General features: G+C 34.3%; 3 protein-coding genes across 20 annotated transcripts in view; 1 reads left to right on the top strand and 2 right to left on the bottom strand.

The window, feature by feature from the left end:
* The window catches only part of LOC127837992 (zinc finger protein 729-like), a 462677-nt gene that overhangs the window by 221051 nt on the left and 218702 nt on the right, over positions 1-22924 (bottom strand). The gene's annotated exons all lie outside the window — the stretch shown is intronic.
* The window catches only part of LOC127837994 (uncharacterized), a 90446-nt gene that overhangs the window by 5812 nt on the left and 61710 nt on the right, over positions 1-22924 (bottom strand). For all 6 annotated transcript variants that reach the window (XR_008029587.1, XR_008029588.1, XR_008029591.1 and 3 more), the window contains 4 exons: positions 5561-5677; positions 4604-4930; positions 1838-1904; positions 1512-1580 (listed from right to left, as the gene is read on the bottom strand). The gene's annotated coding sequence lies outside the window, so the exon portion shown is untranslated. The remainder of the gene's footprint in view (positions 1-1511; positions 1581-1837; positions 1905-4603; positions 4931-5560; positions 5678-22924) is intronic.
* LOC127837995 (uncharacterized) lies at positions 15830-22068 on the top strand. Of its 2 annotated transcripts, XM_052365476.1 has the most exons (4): positions 15830-16636; positions 17067-17268; positions 17511-17637; positions 18945-22068. In XM_052365476.1, the coding sequence occupies exons 2-4, from the start codon at positions 17228-17230 to the stop codon at positions 20562-20564; spliced, it is 1788 nt and encodes a 595-aa protein (XP_052221436.1). In that variant the 5' UTR covers positions 15830-16636; positions 17067-17227; the 3' UTR covers positions 20565-22068. The 2 variants fall into 2 exon arrangements, with proteins under 2 accessions (XP_052221436.1, XP_052221437.1); XM_052365477.1 differs by lacking the exons at positions 15830-16636; positions 17067-17268 and adding an exon at positions 17901-17913 and having other exon boundaries at positions 17522-17637.

Genomic DNA, 22924 nt, shown 5'->3' with positions numbered 1-22924 from the left:
AATGTGCAGCTCCATGAGATGCACATGCATGCCAAATATCAAGTTGCTATCTTCAATATTGCAAAAGTATTTATAAAATAAGCGATTTGGGCCACATATATTTGACCTCTGACCTTGAAGGATGACCTTGACCTTGACCTTTCACCACTCAAAATGTGCAGCTCCATGAGATACACATGCATGCCAAATATCAAGTTGCTATCTTCAATATTGCAAAAGTATTCATAAAATGAGCGATTTTTGCCACATATATTTGACCTCTGACCTTGAAGGATGACCTTGACCTTGACCTTTCACCACTCAAAATGTGCAGCTTCATGAGATACACATGCATGCCAAATATGAAGTTGCTATCTTCAATATAGCAAAAGTTATTGCAAAATGTTAAAGTTGGCGCAAACAGACAGACCAACAGACAGACCAACGTACAGACCAACGTACAGACCAACGTACAGACCAACAGACAGGGCAAAAACAATATGCCCCCAACTACTATAGTGGGGGAGATAAAAATGCCCCGCCCACTGGCGGCCATGTTTTTTCACAGATCTCGACCATTTTCAAACTTGTCCGAGACATCAATTGAACAAATGTTTTGACCAACTTTCATGAGGATTGGGCAAAAATTGTGACTTCTAGAGTGTTTACAAGGTTTCTCTATAGCCAAATAAGGAAAACTGCCCCGCCCACTGGCGGCCATGTTTTTCAACAGATCGGAACCACTTTTGAACTCAACCAAGATATCATTAAGACAAACATTTTGACAAAGTTACATGAAGATTGGGCATGAAATGTGACTTCTACAGTGTTTACAAGGTTTTTCTTTTTTTTGACCTAGTGACCTAGTTTTTGACCCGGCACAACCCAGTTTTGAACTCGGCCGAGATTTCACTGGGACAAAGCTTCTGACCAAGTTTCATGAAATTGGAACAAGAAATGTGGCCTCTAGAGTGTTTACGAGAAAATGTTAACGGATGGACGGACGGACATACGACAGACAAAGACCGGTCATAAAAACAATTAAGCTCAACACACATTTCTAAATTGAAAGCCATACACTTTGAATAATTAAGTCTCTGACCTTGAAATAAAACACATGTTAATCAATACAGATAGATGCAATTTGAAAGTGTGCAAAATTGTCATTAAATCTAAAGCCTAGTTAGCAAGTAATTTATAATTTTTCAAATGGTTCCGCTTTTAAAACCAAAAGTAGGATTTCTGTACGTATACGTCCATTTCCACAAACGTGATTTTTTTTTTAGTTTAAAAGCTCAAAAAAGAAGGATTTCTACAGTGTTACCACCAGATATATTCTAATTGGCATACATAAAATATGTTTTTTATTTATACTTAAATTTATATATATGTCAAACAAGTTGTGTGGCTTTAAATGTGGTTAATAAGTCGTTTTCTTTTTCTTCAAGGTAAATAAAAGTAATTATTGTTGCTGATTTTATGTTTGAACAAGATTTTCTAATTAAAACAGCACTTATAATTTAAAGACAAACCTGAATGTCGTCGCCTTGAATGAGATGTCTTTTTCTTGCCCTGGTCGTGTCTTCCTGCATTTGTATCAACTGAAGGTAAGGTAAGCATATCATGAGAGCCATAATCCTCTTAAATCAAACAGCTGCTGATGACCCCTTCACTATGATAGGCTTGATAGCCAATTATTTGCTAAACAAACAATATAGACCAAAACATGTTTTATGTTTCACAATGAGGACACTGAAGTTGACAATTAATCCTTACAATGAAAGTTATTGAATAATTTTACAACTTTGTCTACATGTATGTTGTCATTTTTTTCAAAACAGTATGTATACAGATATACCTTTTTGTTTCTTAGATATCCTTGGTCCCAAACCTTCTTCTGCTGCATGGCGACTTTTTAGCTGCACCTTAAAATAAATAGTGCATAGTTTAATAAATTGTGTCCTTAAATAAAAATGCTATCATAAGCAAAACTCATGACTAAGACGGTCTGTGCTAAAAAGATTGAGCTAGAAACAGGACTATAGATACTTGATCTGGTCAATTTCTGAAATTGCCACTTATGTACCAGTATTGATGTACTTTAATTTTTAAATCCTTGTAACGGCAATGCCTAAAACTTGTTCAGTCTTTGAAAAAACATGAACTTTTAAATTATGTTAAACAACAGCTGTCTCCATCGGAAGATATATGCCGCTGAAAAATGCTTTTTCAAAACCTAAACGCAGATTTTAAAACCTAAACGCGAACCCTACGTTGAAGGTCAAGGTCAAAGGGGTCATAATTTGTGTGCTTCTGGAAAAGCCTTGAAAATATACACATGCATACCAAATATGAATGTTACATCTGAAGGTACATAGAAGTTATGAGCATTTTTGAAACCTAAACACAAAAGAGTGACAGACATACAGACGGACAGACAGAGGGAAAGACAGACGGGCAACTGACAGTGAGACTGCTATATATGCCACCATACCGCGGCATAAAAACAAGTCACAAACTTTTTGATATTGTAAAAAAGTTTGTGGCCAAGTCACGCAATTCCAAAATTTTGCAACAATTAAGTCGCAGAGTTCTCAAAATTGTAAATAACTGCCATTCTTGAATAAGGAAAAGATCCAAGCTGTACAAAAACTGTATTCTAAAAAATTCTGGAGCATTCTGCTTAAGGCTTAAAAAGATGTTCCATTTAAAAGTATGACAAGGTTGGACAGAGGTTGATAAACATACTTGAAGGCAATACGGAAAGGCAATTTACTCATAAAAACAATAATTTTCTCAATTTTACCATTGGATTCATTTAAGGAAAATATAGTATTATACCATTCTATTAACTTTTACAATTTTATTGTCAAACTAATAATAGACAAAAATGAGATAACCATCTAAATAAAAAATGACCCTAAAAACTTTCTTTTTGTAAAGGACAGGCCTGTTTAACACAGTGTCACCATCTTTAATGAACCCAGAACAACATGTATACATTAAGAAAAGTTTCATAAGGCAATAACTCTTTCTATTGGGACACTTGTTCTATTGCGTATCGAGACATCAGTTCCTCAGGACATTTATTATTATTAAACCTCACTTTTATTCACAATGCTAAACTCCCATAGGTCATTGTGACATAGAAATACTGTCAGACCCAGCGGGAAAAATATTACTGTCCAAAAAGTACTGTATCCTGCTGCCTTGGCAATCACGTGCCACCAGCGGGAAAAATTGACTGTACAAAAAATACTGTATCCCGCTGCCTTAGCAACCACGTGCGGAATGTTCGAAAATTTCACTGTCCCATTTGCGCATGCGCAGTACGCAGTTTTGCCTTTCCGCTGTAAACAGACGACAAAATGGCAAGCAAACGTTTTTCAACGATAAGCGAGGAGGATTTGAAGTCATTGGATCATGACAAGGACTCTAAAAACACTAAACGTGTAGTTAAGCATGGTATGAACTTGTTCAACAAATTTCTTTGTTCCAATCACATGGATCTTGGTGATCTCGTCGAAAATCCAGCGGAACTGAACAACCAGTTACGCGTTTTCTATGCATCTGTACGTCAGAAAAACGGCGAGGAACTAAAGAAAAAATCGCTGGACAGTCTGAAGTATGGAATTTCCAAGCATCTCTTAAGCATGTATAACATTAATTTGGAAAGACCAGCAATTTTCATCAAGTAATGAAACCTGCTAGTCAAAAATTAAGCAGCTTAAGTGAAGTGGACATGGGAGTGTCGATCACAAACCTGTTATATCTGACAGCGATCTGGAAAAATTAAATGACAACAGTGTACCGTTTAATATTAACACTCCGTGTGGTCTTCAAAACAGGGTGTGATTTTTTTTAATGTACAACCTTCTGAGGAGTGGTCAAGAGAATTTACGGTCCATGACGAAGTCAACATTTGCTATAGCAACTGATTCAACCGGGAGAGAGTTCATACACCAGGTCATCGCAGAATCAACAAAAAATCACGGGTGAGTTAAATTAAAAAAATATACATATATAATGTCAACCTTTCAAATGGTTGTAATTTTACTAACAGCTGGCAGTTGCTGCAAAAAATTCAACGATAAAAGGTGGCTTTTAATTTGTTTGACAGAGGAAAAAACCCATAAATTACATGGAATTTTAGTGGTGAAACGCATAATCTTTTAGCAAATATATGTTTTCGGTTTCAGGCAATTTTAACCCTTTGCATGCTAGGAAATTTGTCATCTGCTAAAATGTTGTCTGCTTAAATGTCGTCTGCTGGTGTTCAAAAATTTTCTTCGATTTTTTCAAAGAATACTATCAGAATAGCAAACAGTTTGGATCCTGATGAGACGCCACTTTCTGTTATGGTCCAGACAAACTTTTGGTTTAAAACACACTAAGTGACCCCATGACCTAGTTTTTGACCTGGCATGATCCATATTTAAACTTGACATAGACATCATCTAGATACAACTTGTGACCAAGTTTGGTGAAGATCCGATGAAATTTCGGGACAGACCGACAGACAGACCGACAAAGTGACTCCTATATAAGAAATGGGGGTATAATCATCTATCATCAAATTCATGTACAGAGTTTTTTTATCAAAACTATATTTCAATATACTCACGAATGGCAGACGATTTTCTTTTTCCAGAAGTTCTCTTACTTCTGGTACTAAGCCAGCACCTTTTGGAATTGTGGTCTCAATCGGCTGCTTAGGTAGAAGCGGAAGGGGAAATTCACTAGCATCTTCGTTTACCATTACTGTTTCATAAAAATCTTTGCATTTTTTGTAGTTTTCTTGCTTGAGAAGCAGCCTTATGGCATCGATATTTTGAAGAAAAAAATCTATTTCGATCTTCGAAGAATCAGAAGCCACAATTTCTGGTACTCCTTCAGGAACTTTTTGTAGGAAATGTCCATCATGTAGAGTCCAGGGCTGATGTTGGAGTCCCTTATAAAAAAAAATAACGATGCCGTCAACATTAACAAATCTATAATGGAGTGGCCGAGTTACGTGTTGAGCTACATTGAGATTTGGTTCTAACCATTTTTTTACATCAAATATTTTCATCACTCTTTCAGCACTTTGAAAAATTTTCAGTAAGTCTTCAAAGCTTCCGCATCTTTGGAACCTACCGTCATTGAAATCATGCTAAATTGTGAATCGATGTCTTAATGAGTTTGGCCAACAATCAAAAAGGACATGTGAACCTTAACAATATAATTATATATTGTAGAGTAAGAGACATAAGATATTTAGCCATGAATTTGAGAATGTACATTGCCTACATGTTGCTCTTTTATTGGTTTAAAAAATGTCTCATAATAAGATCTTGTGTCCATTTATCAAAGCCGTGTTCATTTTTAGTCTGTTAACAATTACCAGACAATTACGTTTTGAGAAGTAGTTTCATCAAATTTTGTGGACATTCAGACTGACAGACTGATGCACAAGCTGACATGAATAACAGAGGATTTACAGATTATTTACCTCCAATCAACAGTAGAAGACCACACACTTGTAATTCAAAATGATTTTAATAAACTGTATGATCGATAGTGAAAGACATAATTCATGTACCTCATTGAAAATCCTTTCTGCAACCAGCGATTGTAGAAATGAAAACACATATCGGTTTTTGTTTTCTCGCCAACAGTTGTCTGCTTGAATGTACAGTATTGGTGGGAGAAAATTGTTCTGAAAAACAACAGCAGATATCATGATTTTTATTCATATTGACAATCTTTTTCAATATCATTGATGAAAACAATGCTTTTATCCTTTTATGGTGAAAATTGCTATTAAAAATATAGTGACATTTATATTGCCGTTAGTACCTATTAGCAGGGGTGTGATTTTAGAACCATCAGACTCTTGAAAGGAAAAAGCCCTTTTCCCCTTACATGGTTAAACAAAATGCTTCATTTATATAGATCCAAAAAAGTTAATAATATTTGTTTTTAATAATGAGTGTGACATTGAAAGGGGGGAACTCAGATGAAAGGGGGCAAAAAAAAACACTCTGGATTAGATAAAATAACAAAATTCAATTGTTTGAGGCATAACAGGATTTTTTTAACATTCTAAATAACTATTAGTTTAAAATACTTCGTTAATTATATCATCTCGCCTACCATCAAATTATGAGTAACTGCAGGTGTATCACACCTGACATTTTATATTTTCATCAACAACAAGGCTGTTTAATTATCACTTAAAACATGTTTACCTAATTTTTCTATTATGTCTTATGTTCTTATTGAGTTATGTCATTTGTATCGGACAGAGAGATGAATTGAGGGATGAACAGAAAGATTTTACAGGCAGTCAATCAGCTAATATATAGCCAAGTTGAAGATATTTTTATCTCGTTTATTCAGCATTTGTTGAGTAATTACACAGCAAGTTTTGTTTGATCAGGGTTGCCACCAACCAGATGAAATAAAATTCCCTGACTTTTTACTGACTTTTCCCTGACCACATCTTGGTTGTCACTGACTAATTTCGCGACATATTCAGCCTCCTCCATCCCATACAGCTGACCAAATCCACACATTTTATGTTTATTTTATTCTTTAACATAAAATATTTAACAAATAACAAAGCAGTACTACTTGTACACTCCATATATCAAAAAGTTATACATGTAAAACCACCACATAACATGATTAATCAATTACATGCATATTCTAAGTAGAAAAAGGGCCATAATTTAACCAAAATGCTTGATACAGTTGTATGCTCTTGTTTATAGATTGGGGTCATGTTGGTAAAGAAGTATGCAACATATGAAAGCAATATGTCAAGGGAAATAGAAATATTTGAGGTGGTACACAAACTTTAACATACATTTATCAATAATATGCATATTGCAAGTCAAAAAAGGGCCATAATTCTTACAAAATGCTTGATACAGCTGTCTGCTCTTGTTTATACATTGGGGTCATAATGGTTAAGATGTATGCAAAAATAAAAGCAAAATGTCAAGGGACATAGAAAATATTTGAGGTGGTATGCAAATTTTAACATAGATTTATAAATAATATGCATATTCTAAGTAGAAAAAGGGCCATTTTTGTTACAAAATGCTTGATACAGTTGTCTGCTCTTGTTTATAGATTGGGGTCATGTTGGTTAAGAAGTATGCAAAATATAAAAGCAATATCTCAAGGGACATAGAAAATATTTGAAGTGGTACGCAAACTTAACATAATTATATTTATCAATAATATGCATATTATATGTGAAAAAAGGGCCATAATTTGTACAAAATGCTTGATACAGTTGTCTGCTCTTGTTTATAGATTGGGGTCATGTTGATAAAGAAATATGCAAAATATGAAAGCAATATGTCAAGGGACATAGAAAATATTTGAGGTGGTACGCAAACTTTAACATAGATTTATCAATAATATGCATATTCTAAGTAGACAAAGGGCCATAATTCTTAAAAAAATCTTGAATACAGTTGTCTGCTCTTGTTTATAGATTGGGGTCATGTTGGTAAAAAAGTATGCAAAATATAAAAGCAATATGTTAAGGGACATAGAAAAAATTTGAGGTGGTATGCAAACTTTAACGTAGATTTATCAATATAATGCATATTCTAAATAGAAAAAGGGCCATAATTCTAACAAAATCGTTGATACAGTTGTCTGCTGTTGTTTAAAGATTGGGGTCATGTTGGTAAAAAAGTATGCAAAATATAAAAGCAATATGTCAAGGGACATAGAAAGTATTTGAGGTGGTACGCCCACTTTAACATAGATTTATCAATTAAATGCATATTCTGAGTGAAAAAAGGGCCATTATTCTTATAAAATGCTTGATACAGTTGTCTGCTCTTGTTTATAGATTTGGTTCATGTTGATTGAGAAATATGCAAATATAAAAGCAAAATGTCAAGGGACATAGAAAATATTTGAGGTGGTATGAAACCTTCAACATAGATTTATCAATAATATGCATATTCCAAGTCAAAAAAGGGCCATAATTCTTACAAAATCCTTGAAACAGTTGTATGCTCTTGTTTATATATTGGGGTTCTGTTGGTAAAGAAGTATGCAAAATATAACAGCAATATGTCAAGGGACATAGAAAATATTTGAGCTGGTACAAAAATTTAACACATATTTCTCAATAATATGCATATTGTGTGTGAAAAAAGGGTCATAATTCAAATAAAAAGCTTGATACAGTTGGCTGCTCTTGTTTATAGAATGGGGTCATGTTGGTAAACAAGTATGCAAAATACAAAAGCAAAATGTCAAGGGACATATAAATTATTTGAGGTGGTATGCACAGTTTAACATAGATTTATCAATAATATGCATATTCTAAGTAGACAAAGGGCCATAATTCTTACAAAATGATTGATACAGTTGTATGCTCTTGTTTATAGATTGGGGTCATGTTGGTTAAGAAGTATGCAAAATATAACAGCAATATGTCAAAGGACATAGAAAATATTTGAGGTGGTATGCAAACTTTAACATAGATTTATCAATTATATGCGTATTCTAAGTGAAAAAAGGGCCATAATTCTTACAAAATGCTTGATACAGTTGTCTGCTCTTGTTTATAGCTTGGGGTCATGTTGGTAAAAAAATATGCAAAATATAACAGCAATATGTCAAGGGACATAGAAAAAATTTGAGGTGGTATGCAAACTTTAACGTAGATGTATCAATATAATGCATATTCTAAATAGAAAAAGGGCCATAATTCTAACAAAATCGTTGATACAGTTGTCTGCTCTTGTTTAAAGATTGGGGTCATGTTGGTAAAGAAGTATGCAAAATATGAAAGCAATATGTCAAGGGACATAGAAAATATTTGAGGTGGTACGCAAAGTTAAACATAGATTTATCAATAATATGCATATACTAAGCAGCAAAAGGGCCATTATTATTACAAAACCCTTGAAACAGTTTTCTGCTCTTGTTTATAGATTGGGGTCATGTTGGTTAAGAAGTATGCAAAATATGAAAAGAATATCTCAAGGGACAAAGAAAACATTTGAAGTGGTACTCAAACTTTAACATAGATTTATCAATAATATGCATATTCTAAGTGAAAAAAGGGCCATAATTCTTACAAATGCTTGATACAGTTTTTGCTCTTGTTTAAAGATTGGGGTCATGTGTGTAAACAAGTATGCAAAATATAAAAGCAAAATGTAAAGGGACATAGAAAATATTTGAGGTGGTATGCAAACTTTAATATAGATTTATCAATAATATGCATATTCTAAGTGGGAAAAGGGCCATAATTCTTACAAAATGCTTGATGCAGTTGGCTGCTCTTGTTTAAAGATTGGGGTCATGTTGGTTAAGAAGTATGCAAAATATAAAAGCAATATGTCAAGGGACATAGAAAATATTTGAGGTGGTATGCAGATGTTAACATAGATTTATCAATAATATGCATATTCTAAGAAGAAAAAGGGCCATATTCTTACAAAATCCTTGATACAGTTGTCTGCTCTTGTTTATATATTGGGGTCATGTTGGTAAAGAAGTATTCAAAATATAAAAGCAATATGTCAAGGGACATAAAAAATATTTGAGGTGGCACGCAAACTTTAACATAGATTTATCAATAATATGCATATTCTAAGTAGAAAAAGGGCCATACTTCTTATAAAACGCTTGATACAGTTGTCTGCTCTTGTTTAAAGATTGGGGTCATGTGTGTAAACAAGTACGCAAAATATAAAAGCAAGATGTAAAGGGACATAGAAAATATTTGAGGTGGTACGCAAACTTTAACATAGATTTATCAATAATATGCATATTTAAGTGGAAAAAGGGCCATAATTCTTACAAAATGCTTGATACAGTTGTCTGCTCTTGTTTAAAGATTGGGGTCATGTTGGATAAGAAGTATGCAAAATATAAAAGCAATATGTCAAGGGACATAGAAAATATTTGAGGTGGCACGCAAACTTTAACATAGATTTATCAATAATATGCATATTCTAAGTAGAAAAAGGGCCATAATTCTTACAAAACGCTTGATACAGTTGTCTGCTCTTGTTTAAAGATTGGGGTCATGTTGGTTAAGAAGTATGCAAAATATAAAAGCAATAAGTCAAGGGACATAAAAAATATTTGAGGTGGTAAGCAGACTTTAACATAGATTTATCAATAATATGCATATTCTAAATAGAAAAAGGGCAATAAATCTTACAAAATCCTTGATACAGTTGTCTGCTGTTGTTTATAGATTGGGGTCTTGTTGGTAAAGAAGTATGCAAAATATGAAAGCAATATGTCGAGGGACATAGAAAATATTTGAGGAGGTACGCAAAGTTAAACATAGAGTTATCAATATATAATAATACGCATATTCTAAGTAGAAAAAGGGCCATTATTATAACCAAATTCTTGATACAGTTGTCTGCTCTTGTTTATAGATTGGGGGTATGTTGGTAAAGAAGTATGCACAATATAAAAGCAAAATGTCAAGGGATATAAAAAATATTTGAGCTGGTATGCAAACTTTAACATAGATTTATCAATTATATGCATATTTGAAGTGAAAAAAGGGCCATAATTCTTACAAAATGCTTGATACAGTTGTCTGCTCGTGTTTATAGATTGGGGTCATGTTGGTTAAAAAAATATGCAAAATATAACAGCAATATGTCAAGGGACATAAAAAATCTTTGAGGTGGTATGCAAACTTTAACATAGATTTATCAATATAATGCATATTCTAAATAGAAAAAGGGCCATAATTTTAACAAAATCCTTGATACAGTTGTCTGCTGTTGTTTAAAGATTGGGGTCATGTTGGTTAAGAAGTATGCCAAATATGAAAGCAATATGTCAAGGGACATAGAAAATATTTTAGGTGGTACGCAAAGTTAAACATAGATTTATCAATAATATCAGTGCTCCAGATAACATGCGTAAAGGCGTAAAAAGGAATTAAATTTCTTAAATAATGATTTAGATTTAAAATCTTTGCGTTAAGTTACGCATTGAAAAAATAAAACACGAATTCAAAATTTTCGAACGTGCGTAAAACTTCCAGTAGCAAATTATATACGGTAAACATTTCATCCCGGTTCTGACTCGTCTAGGCGCTCAATTAAAACTACAACTATAAGTTAACGTCACTCAAGCGTTTGCTGTGAGGAAGAGCCACACCTAAGAACGGTCAAAAGGCCAAACGGTCTCGATTCTGTTCTCCTAGTATTGCAGGCGAGTCATTACTGTTTATTGTACCTTTTTAATTTCCCTTATCGTAATTTTTATACACAAGTAATATACTGTATACCTATCCAAAATGTCATTAAAATTAAATGTTAAATATAGTTTTTGACATGACTTTAATGGCGACCAAAAGGCCATTATGACCTAAGCCGAAGTGTCAGTGACCCATTCTATACATAGATGGTGACGTCACTTCGTTATTGTCACCTCTATGCTAAGACGCATCACATTCCCCTGATTTGGGGATTTGTGCTCACGCCAAAAAAGTTCTGCGTAGGAATGAATATTTTTCTATAATAAGAAAAACGGTGTTAAATATGTGTTTAAAATGGAATTTTGTTTAAAGAAATGTTATTTAGTATGTTTAAATGCGATTTTGTATCTCAATTAAGACTGCTAGCGATTTTCAGAAGCACGATTACTTGACTTACTTTCGCTTTTACTTTTCACTTGTAAAGGAAGTGCTACCCACAATTCCTTGCGCGTTAGTACACAGGTCAGTAAGACCGGTGTGTACACAATGGTCAGTGACCGTTTTACATAGAAATCAAAATGGCCGACCGAAGCGTGGAAGGCAAAAAAGCCATTTCAGTGTCAAAAGTCCACGCTGCATGCATTCTTTCAATTAGATTCAAATACCCAAAGCATGGTTTCGTCAATAATTGATGAATTTATAAGCTCTTGCGTAAATGACTCAATTTTTTGATGTGTCAAAAACAATGAATAAACAATTATTTTGTAATATATTGTTAAGAATTAATTTTATAAATACACGTAAAATAAGAATTAAGTTTTAAAATAGGGAGTAAATAAGAATTAGACCCAAATTTTATCGAGCTCTGAATAATATGCATATACTAAGTAGCAAAAGGGCCATTATTATTACAATATCCTTGACACAGTTGTCTGCTCTTGTTTATAGATTGGGGTCATGTTGGTAAAGAAGTATGCAAAATATGAAACAATATCTCAAGGGACAAAGAAAATATTTAAAGTGGTACACAAACTTTAACATAGATTTATCAATAATATGCATATTCTAAGTGAAAAAAGGGCCATAATTCTAACAATATGCTTGATACAGTTGTCTGCTCTTGTTTATAGATTGGGGTCATGTGTGTTAACAAGTATGCAAAATATGAAAGCAAAATGTAAAGGGACATAGAAAATATTTGAGGTGGTACGCAAACTTTAACATAGATTTATCAATAATATGCATATTCTAAGTGAAAAAAAGAGCCATACTTCTTACAAAATGCTTGATGCAGTTGTCTGCTCTTGTTTTAAGATTGAGGTCATGTTGGTTAAGAAGTATGCAAAATATAAAAGCAATATGTCAAGGGATATAGAAAATATTTGAGGTGGTATGCAGACTTTAACATAGATTTATCAATAATATGCATATTCTAAGAAGAAAAAGGGCCATAATTCTTACAAAATCCTTGATACAGTTGTCTGCTCTTGTTTAAAGATTTGGGTCATGTTGGCAAAGAAGTATGCAAAATATAAAAGCAAAATGTCAAGGGACATAGAAAATATTTGAGGTGGTACGCAAACTTTAACATAGATTTATCAATAATATGCATATTCTAAGTAGAAAAAGAGCCATAATTCTTACAAAATGCTTGATACAGTTGTCTGCTCTTGTTTAAAGATTGGGGTCATGTGTGTAAACGAGTATTCACAATTTAAAAGCAAGATGTAAAGAAACATAGAAAATATTTGAGATGGTGCGCAAACTTTAACATAGATTTATCAATAATATGCATATACTAAGTGGAAAAAGGGCCACAATTCTTACAAAATGCTTGATAAAGTTGTCTGCTCTTGTTTATAGATTGGGGTCATGTTGGTAAAGAAGTATGCAAAATAAAAAAGCAATATGTCAAGGGACATAAAAAATATTTGATGTGGTATGCAGACTTTAACAAAGAGTTATCAATAATATGCATATTTTAAGAAGAAAAAGGGCCATAATTCTTACAAAATCCTTGATACAGTTGTCTGCTCTTGTTTATAGATTGGGGTCATGTTGGTTAAAAAGGATGCAAAATATAAAAGCAAAATGTCAAGGGACATAGAAAATATTTGAGGTGGTACGCAAACTTTAACATAGATTTATCAATAATATGCATATTCTAAGTAGAAAAAGGGCCATAATTCTTACAAAATCATTGATACAGTTGTCTGCTCTTGTTTATAGATTGGGGTCATGTTGGTTAAGAAGTATGCAAAATATTAAAGCAATATGTTGAGGGACATAGAAAATATTTGAGGTGGTACGCAAAGTTAAACATAGAGTTATCAATAATACGCATATTCTAAGTAGAAAAAGGGCCATTATTTTTACCAAATCCTTGATACAGCTGTCTGCTCTTGTTTATAGATTGGGGTTATGTTAGCATAGAAGTATGCAAAATATAAAAGCAATATGTCCAGGGACATAAACAAAATATGAGGTGGTATGCAAACTTTAACATAGATTTATAAATAATATGCATATTCTAAGTAGAAAAAGGGCCATAATTCTTACAAAATCCTTGATAAAATTGTCTGCTCTTGTTTATAGATTTGGGTCATGTTGGGGAAGTTGTTCATATTCAATAAGGTCAGGGTAATATAGTCATATAGTCATATTCTAATTGAAAGAGAACCATATTTGAAACATATTGATCGCTAATGTTTTAAAAAGGTTGTACTTTATAGTCTGAGTTGAGATATATTTTCCACTATCTCTTGAACATTTGTAAAGACATAAAACAAACTAATTAGATTTTATTTCATGTTTGATAGCAATAGCTTGGGTTGGATGGTTGGGCTATCCTTCAAAAATAAAGGAAATCAATATTTGTGGATTTTTTTTTTCCGTGTTTCAAAGAAAAAAACAATAGATGTACATTATGTATTTGTCAGAAACACAATGCCGCCTATTTCACCACTTTGAAGCCATATATTTGACCTTTGATCTTGAAAGATGACCTTAATCTTTCTTGTGCAGCTCCATGAGATACACATGCATGCCAAATATCAAGTTGCTATCTTCAATATTGCAAAAGTTATGACCAAGATTAAAGTTTTGTGACAGACACACACACACAGGCAGAATGACAGACAGGCCAAAAACAATTGACCCCCAGCATTCAATCCAGGGACATACTAATTCTTTGACCTTTAAATGTTATCAGAAAGCAAACATGATACCAAATACCACAAAACAAAAAAACATTTCTAATGGTTCTTTTATCCAAAAACGTTTTAAAATTCTTGGTTCCATACCAAGAGGCACAGCGTGGTATGCAAACTCTCAATAAATCTAGGAAGAAACTGAGACACCATCAGCAAAGAATGACATCTTGCATAGACAGGAGACTAATTCAGCCCATCAATCACGTGTCTCTACTACAAAACATTGAAGTGTCTAAAATTGCACTTAAATTAAATTAAGACCTCATTGTTTGTCTCATAAGATGAGTAAGGTTTAACACTGCTTCATGAGAATGCTGGATAGATTGACCATGTTTTCAAGTGCAGGCTAGTGGTCTATAAACTAAACCATTTCAAATTGTATACAAATAAAGCATTTTAAGAAACGTAAGCATCAGATTGATAACAAGTACAGTTAAAATACTTCTGTTTTTTTTAAATCCACATATGGTGCCCAGATCTTATACACATTATTATAGATTAGTTTAGATCATAAACTAATAATTACGCGCCTTAACATATAAAAAAAATGTTTGAATGTATGTGTTCACAGTTGAGAAATCATCTTAGGTATAAACCCTTTACCATTATCACTTAGAAACACACTAGGATGCATTAGAAAATCAAATTGAATTAAAGAACGTTATTTACTAGAAAATAGTTTTAAAGGCTTTATTTCCAACCATAAGATAATGATGAGGAGCAGCAAACAGCATAAAACCTGACCAGTCGACTGCGAGTTACTTGTGGGCTGCTTTGGTTTGATACTGTTTGCACATAGCCATTTTCACTTTGGTTCTCAGTGGGAAAGGATTAAATTAATAAGAAATTAACACATCATGCAAGAATATCACCAAGTTTGCATACTGAAGCTGCCCATGTATCAAGTACATTTGCACGCTTAAATGTATTTAAGCACCCATATCAAACATTATTGTAACAAATACATGTATGTTGTCCATACCACAGCCACAACAATTAAGAAATATGAACCAAAACAAAAATAATGGGTGATTAATTTGAGACAATAATTTTGTAGTAACGAAAATACCTGCAATCAGATTAAACAATTGGTAAATAAGCATTTATATATTGCCCAGTTATGAAAGTACCATCATTACATGCTCACATCAGAAAATAATCACAGTTCTCAGGTGAAACAGTAACAGCAATCCCTTTCACCTAGCAACAGAAACAATGCCCAGGTAATCAGATACATTCACCAAATAAAGAAAAGCCTTGTTTAAACTTTTTTTTAGTGTTTAAGGTAGGCTGCCTCACATACAATTTGCACCAGCTTCATTTTCTGTGGTTGCTAGATGAGACTGGGCGTAAGGGCATATAATGCTCAAGCTCATTGTCTTTCTGTGGAAATGACTGCCTAACAAGAGTTATTACATTACATTCCCCATAAAAAAAATTGCTTTTATATTCTGTATTTTTTGTATCCCTTCATTAATACATGCAGCACAGACACTCTGAAAATTAAATGGCATAATTATCCTAATGGTATAGTATTAACCTAGAACTTGGGGGGCCTAATTTTCCAAGGAACATAATTATTTGCACAGACACCTGTCTGTTATATAGGACTTCGATTAATTTCTGTCACAAAAAACTAGAAGCAATCATGCCATACTTATGAAACATTGTCAATGGCATTAGTTAGATATGCAGAATGTTGTCCACAGGTTGATAACTAAACTGAAGAGCTTGCACAAGGTCTCCACAATAGCAAAAGGACAATCTCAATTTAGGTCCGGACAATTCATATAGAATAGTGTTTATGGCAATTCTAAGTAACAGTCAATATCTAATTCAGTAGTTCTGCCTAAGGCCAAACAAAAAAATAGTCTTGGTTCAGGGAACCCGACCGACCCTATTTTTTGCCCCCGACCCTAACGATTTTTTTAGTCCGCGGAAAAAAAATCTGTCAGCGATGTTTTTCTTCGGTACGGTACGGAACGAGTTTTACGTATAGCGCATTGTAGCCGATAACGACAGATCCATTCGTTTACGCTTTATAAACATGGCGGCGTCCACATCGCTAATGTTGGCAATAAACATCGAAAAATGTGACCACCAAAAAGGCTGTCAGCTGATGAGAGTTACTCCAACCTCATCAACAGCAGCTGACATTTTTAAAGAGCTTCATGGGCCGGTGGATCCACAACGATATGGGGTTAAATTCGTTGTGGGAACTTCGCTGGAAGGGACATCTTTCTGGGAGGTACTCGTCTCGTACGTTTATTAAACCGGACGTTTTTGTTACATTTTGAGAGATAACTTTTTATAATATGTCGAAGGGTTGATTTTCCTGAAATTTCATCGCAACACAATTCGGTTCACAAGTAATAGATTCAAACCAAAATATTTGCAAAATTCGATGTTAACATAGTTAACACCGGAATTGAAGTACAGTCAAGTTTATACCATTACCGGATTAGTAGCGTAATAAAGTTGTTCTGGGGAAAAACAATAAATGTTTTCAGACTTCTTTTACACCAGTTTGATTAAATATTTTATTTCGCAGTTTTTATACATACTTGTATGAAAAATAGCAGTTCTATGTTTTTATTTGACAAAATTATTATTGTGTAAACGGTAGCAAACAGACAAACTTAATCTGCATGTATAAGTTTCAATTAAAAAAAATTCAGATTGACGGTTGCATCCCATTGTTTGAGGTTTCGGCGTTTGGTGTGAAGGTCCTCAAAATGACATGTACTACCTTACCAGAGGGAATATTGGCATCTTCCCTGGAGAAAATTTCGAACGAAGCAACAAAGAAAACCGTTGATGCCAGCAGTTCCAGGTGTTAATGATGAAGGGGAAAGCATTGCCCACGAAAAAAGTGGCAAGGTATATTAAGATATTAAATTGCAAATGTAAAAAAATAAACATTTAATAATTTTCAAATCAATTAATACTTCATTTGTCTGTAGTTTAACTTTGTTGTCTGCTGTCTGAATTTTTAAACCCATGTGTTTCCGCCTATTTTTCATCTTTTAATTAATAAAATAAATTTTATTGAACATACCGGGTACACATCTTTGGTGGGTTTTAAAATGACTCTGTGTACTTTATTTTCCTGTTCCCTTCAGCTCTGGAGTACTGACGGGACTTAACCGGAAGGATGAGTTGTACAATGCCATAATAGACCTGTGCAATAGAATGGATACCAAGTTTCCAAGAGACAATGCAGTGACTGATGGTGGTTACTTTGTGCAGGTGAGTTTGATTGATGCAGTTTGTGCTATTAAAGAGCATATAGCAAAATGTAAAAACAATATTTTAATAATATTTCAAACACATTTTGATAAAAAATTATATATAAACAATTTGATTAATAATTAAAAAATAATCTTTAAATAGTTTGTTTGAATCTGCAAAAATCTCAAGTTGATATTGTATATTAATGTAAAAAAAAACTATAAAAAAATAATGAAAAAAAGCAGAAAGTATTAAAACAATTATTGTTATTCTTTTTACAGATGGTGTGATTTGGTATTAAACTAAACTTTCATGATTTAAACTGAAGTGCAACCCTCTTTAGCTTCTTTATTTTAGGAAAGCTCTTTTAATATGTGTATCAGACTATGAGTAGCATCAAACAAATACTTGTTAATTTTTGGGATATTATTTAATAAAATATGTTGGAGTTTGCAGACCCGAAACAAGTATAAATCTGACATGCTTGAAGCTACTCATTCCCATGTATACTCTTCTTTTACTCTTCTGTGCTTCCTTAATATATATAGTATTAATCATACTTATAGTTGGTGGCAGTGTTATACTAAATTGTGTACATGTGTTTTGTATTGTGCTGTGTATTAATATTAAACATTGAAAGAAGTCAAAGTATTAAATCTGTCGCTTTGATACAAAATTTAATAGAAGCAAGTCCATCACCTACCGGTACTTATAAAACTGCAAATTTAATACCGCCTTAATATCGCTTTTATTCTTGATTTTTAAAAGAATGGTGCTTGTATTACTAAAAATACTAACAATATGGCATGGGAAACCTATTTGACTTCTATATTAAACTGGGATTTATTTATTTTTTATTTAGTATTCGTTTATTTAACCCTTTTATGCCCCCTAAGGGAGGCATTTAGTTTTTGAACCGTGGGCATTTGTCATCTTACAGTGACGGCTCTTGTTTAAATAAAATTTCATCATTTTTAAATTGAGAAAGTTACACATTTATAAAATCTTATTAAAAGTATTTGGAAAATATATAATATTAAATTATATTAGGAAATCATGTTTGTACTATTAACCCTTTGAGCCCTGGAACCGGATTTTGAAGGCCTTTGCAAACAGTTTGGATCCAGATGAGACGCCACAGAACGTGGCGTCTCATCAGGATCCAAACTGTTTGCTATTCTGATAGTATTCTTGGAAAAAAAAATCGAAAGAAAATGCTTATTTTAGTAATTCAGCAGACAACATTTTAGCAGACGACAAATTTCCCAGCATGCAAAGGGTTAAAAAGGAAATACAATATTTCTTTCGTATTGTTGCAATTTCAGACTGTCTGCAATGCATTGTGGTACAAAACAAACCAGATGGACACGATTAACATCACCTCCAAAAAGCAGAAAGATGTACAGCCTGTCCCAGACCTGTTTGAACAGTTTGACGGGTACAATGACACAAAAAGGAAGAAGCAGAAATCCGAGCCGATGACCAGTAGCGGACTTCAGAGTCATGCGGAATGTTTATTCAGTTTATTAGAGAAACCTTACGTAAACTCTACAACAGGAAAATGGCCAGAGCTTCGTGCAAGTGTAGAAGCTTTAGCATCATGTCTGTCATCTTATGAACAATATTTAAACAAACAAGCAACTACAACTGCTACAAATAAGGAGCTGTCTTTTCCATGTAGGATTGTTGATCAGAATGCATCAGTCTTTCATTGTAAGAAATCAGTTTTATCTGTTGTTAAAGACAAATACACATTGCTTGACAAAGCTGTTGTAAGTTCTGACACTGAAAATCCTGTTTTATTTGATGAAAATCTGCATGTTGAAAAACCATTTGAGAATAGTATGCAAAAATTTCGTTTCTTTGACAGTTTGCAATTGAGTGTTCCTGTAGATGTTATTAGATTTTGTCCTGGGGGAGGGATTGGTACTACATATATTCTTTCCCAGGTACCTGAGAACAGGTCTGATTCTGAAATGATGACAGATGCAGCTCGGCTAGTGCAGAGAATGAGACCGTTTTTGAAAGAGTTTCATACAAGAGCCCAAAAAAAAGATTGTAAAAGGAAAATTTCCAATATAGCTAAAATTAAACCAGCCATTATTGATTACATGTACTCAGAATTAGCATTAGATGCTGCAGCCATGAGTCATCCAGATACACAACAGCGGTTGCATTTGATGTCTTTAGGTGAATGTGGGCTTGTGAATGATTTGCGTCACCTAAACCCTGGGTGCCCTAACAACAAGTATGATGTGTTTTTTGAGAAACTTTGTGAACAAGTACAACATATTGAAGCAGCAGATGAAAGACGCCATGGATCTGGAGTTGCTCACATGTCTCGTTGGATTTCACTGTCCGATATGATCGCGGAAACAGCAACTTCATGTCCAGAGGGAACTCCGATACCATCCAAAAGTCTAGTTCGCCTGCAGTTTACCCCTCGTAACCCATACTCATCCACTGCCCTCACATTTACTTCAAGAAAACCTATCCAATACAAAATCCAGCGAAGGCAACTTAGAGCACAGCATCCTGATGATCATTACTGTGCTGCTCTCTTCAAATATTTGAAGTGTAGGTCGATTGAACTGAAAGATGATTGTCTGTTTTTTTGCGTGGATGACAAGGCTAAGGTACCTGTTGGTGAACCTCACAGGCCTATCTCTACAGGTGTAAGAGGTCGTCAAAGCATTGCACCTATTGATGCTGAATTGTCAAGTCTAGACCATGATATGAAGGCTACCTCTTTGACCCCAAGTGTTGCATTGCTGTGTTCCATACCTGACTCTGTCCAGCAGTCCTTTGTAAGGGGACAGGTGACGGCGTTTGTTAATGATTCTGTCACCAGGCCAGTCCGCATCACCAATCAGACATGCCATGAACATCAGGAAGATAGTGCAAAGAAACCAGGCAAACCCAAAGGTTCTCTTAAAGTACACTGACGGCGGCACAGATCAAAGAAATACATTAGAGCAAGTGAAATCCGCCAACATATGTCTTTTTAGAGAACTTGATCTGGATATGCTCATAACAGTAAGATGCGCTCCAGGACAAAGCTATGTGAACCCTGCGGAGAGAATAATGTCTATACTCAATTATGGTCTCCAGAACGTAGCCACTGAAAGAGAAAGGCAAGATAATGAGACAGAATTAAAGCTAAAAAGATGTAACAGTGTAGCCTCAATAAGAGAGTTGCTAAGAAAACACCCAGAATTGCTTCCTAAGTGGAAAGACTCTATTGAACCTGTTCAGGCGTTGATTGAGAATAGGTTCAGAAAACTTAAACTGAAGGAGGAACCAATTCAATGCATGACCCCACCTACAGATGATGACCTCGACCTTCTTAAAAGGCATTTAAGAGAGCTTTTCCCAGAATTAGACCTGGAAAGACTGCAGAAGGCAAACACAAACAAATGCGCTGCGTATCTAGAGTGGAAGGAAAAACATTGTAGGGAAACCAATTACACATTCCAGATAAAGAAATGCAATGACACATCTTGTTGTGCACCAAAGCAAATGGAAGAAGAGAAACTAAAGTGGCTTCCAGAGCCGGAACTGGATGACACACGTGAACACTTTCTCCCTTACAAACAGGCAACAAATCAAGAAACAACAGAAAAAGACAGACCATCATTGACAGATAAGAAAGTTTGCAAGAAAAACACAGTCAAGCCTAGACCTGGAAGCTCGGTTGAAATTCATGGAGAAATTGAAGAGGATGAAGAACGAGAAACTTCTGGTCAGCCTCAGGTGAATGATACAAGCATTGAATCAGTGGCTGATGTGCCACTGTCCAGTCAAAACGCACGTGCAGTTGCCATTTGTGTTGAATGTAGGAAGCCACGTGTCGTTTACTCAAAGACTAAGTTGAACCAAAGAAAAGAGGTTGCATTAGACATGTTCCTGAGAGAATACGAATTTTCATGTGGGGCCCACTTGTTCCCCCCATCTGCAGCTCTGTCTGAAATGAAAAAAACTGTTGTTACACGACCGTTTGTCCAATGTGCTACTCCAGTAGAATTGTGTTATTATGGTGCAGAACTTGGCCGCAAAGACCTGTGTGCTCATTGTGGAGACCCTGGGGCCGAGACAGATGCGGAGTTGAAGACATTATATAAAACTGTTCTACCCATCTGCCAGAAATGCCGAGATATGAGAAAAGAACCAATTGTTCAGAGAAAATTTGGAAAGTCCAAGAAGTAACTCTTTAAAATAGGACAAACATTAAAGTAAACTTTAAGGGAAATGTCAAAGTACCTCCTCCCCCCCCCCCCATTACATCATGCATCAAACTTTTCAAGCAGTATTGTAGATTTAACTATTAAAACAGCTATCTTTAATATGTTGACCAATTTTTGTGTCTTGTACTATTATAAAACATGTATTTGAAAGCCAGTTTTCAGTATCCTTACGATCTGTTGTATGTCAATAAATTTGAAATAGAAACGTGGTTTTTCCAAGCTGTCTAGGCTCTAGAATGATGAATGTTTAGAGTTTTTAAGGTCACTAAATGGTGTATATTTATATACTTCAAATTTTTATGCCCCCACTTAAGGTGAGCATTTAGATTTGCTCCTGTCTGTCCGTCCCACAATGTTGAATCCAAAAGTGTTTGAGATATAGTCATGAAACTTTATATGGATGTTGGTCTTAAAGAACAATCTTTTACATGCTCTTCTAACCTGAACCCCCAGGACCTGAGTGCACTGTTATGAAGTACACCAAGTACTAGCTAAGGCCTTACATGGGTCTCTGTGAATCCACTCACCATGTCACCATGTACACATGTTACTACGCAGGTTAGCATTAGTGCAGAGGGTGATTAAAAGGCAAAAGGTGCATAAAGAGCTAGGAATGTTGAAATGATGAATAATATACAACAACTTAACACCACATGCGCAATGTTAATCATTTGGTCAGTGTTTAAACAATCATGGGTGCATTAACTGACCCTTTTTTACCCTGAAATCAGTCGATTGGTAAAAAAAAAAAAAAAAAAAAAAAAATACCTACCCCCCTACATTTTTCTGGCCATGTTCCCTGAACCAAGACTATTTTTTTGTTTGGCCTAATAAACAAATCCTGTTAACAATTTCAGTTTTCCATTTGTTTTTATACCTTCAAAGAAACTTACATTTCTTTGAAAATGGACAAATGGTCATAATGTTCTTGCCTCAAACCAGTAACATTTCAAACTCAACGCCAATGACAATGCTTGCATTAATTGTGGATAATGCCAAAAATGCAGCAAGTTCAAGTCCAAGAGTGCTGTATGAATGAGATTACACAAAATCCAAGGAAA

The sequence above is a fragment of the Dreissena polymorpha genome, chromosome 7 (assembly GCF_020536995.1).
Source record: "Dreissena polymorpha isolate Duluth1 chromosome 7, UMN_Dpol_1.0, whole genome shotgun sequence".
In the NCBI taxonomy this organism is placed as follows: domain Eukaryota; kingdom Metazoa; phylum Mollusca; class Bivalvia; order Myida; family Dreissenidae; genus Dreissena; species Dreissena polymorpha.
Note: the sequence above shows the minus strand (reverse complement) of the source record. Positions and strands in the feature narration are given on the sequence as shown.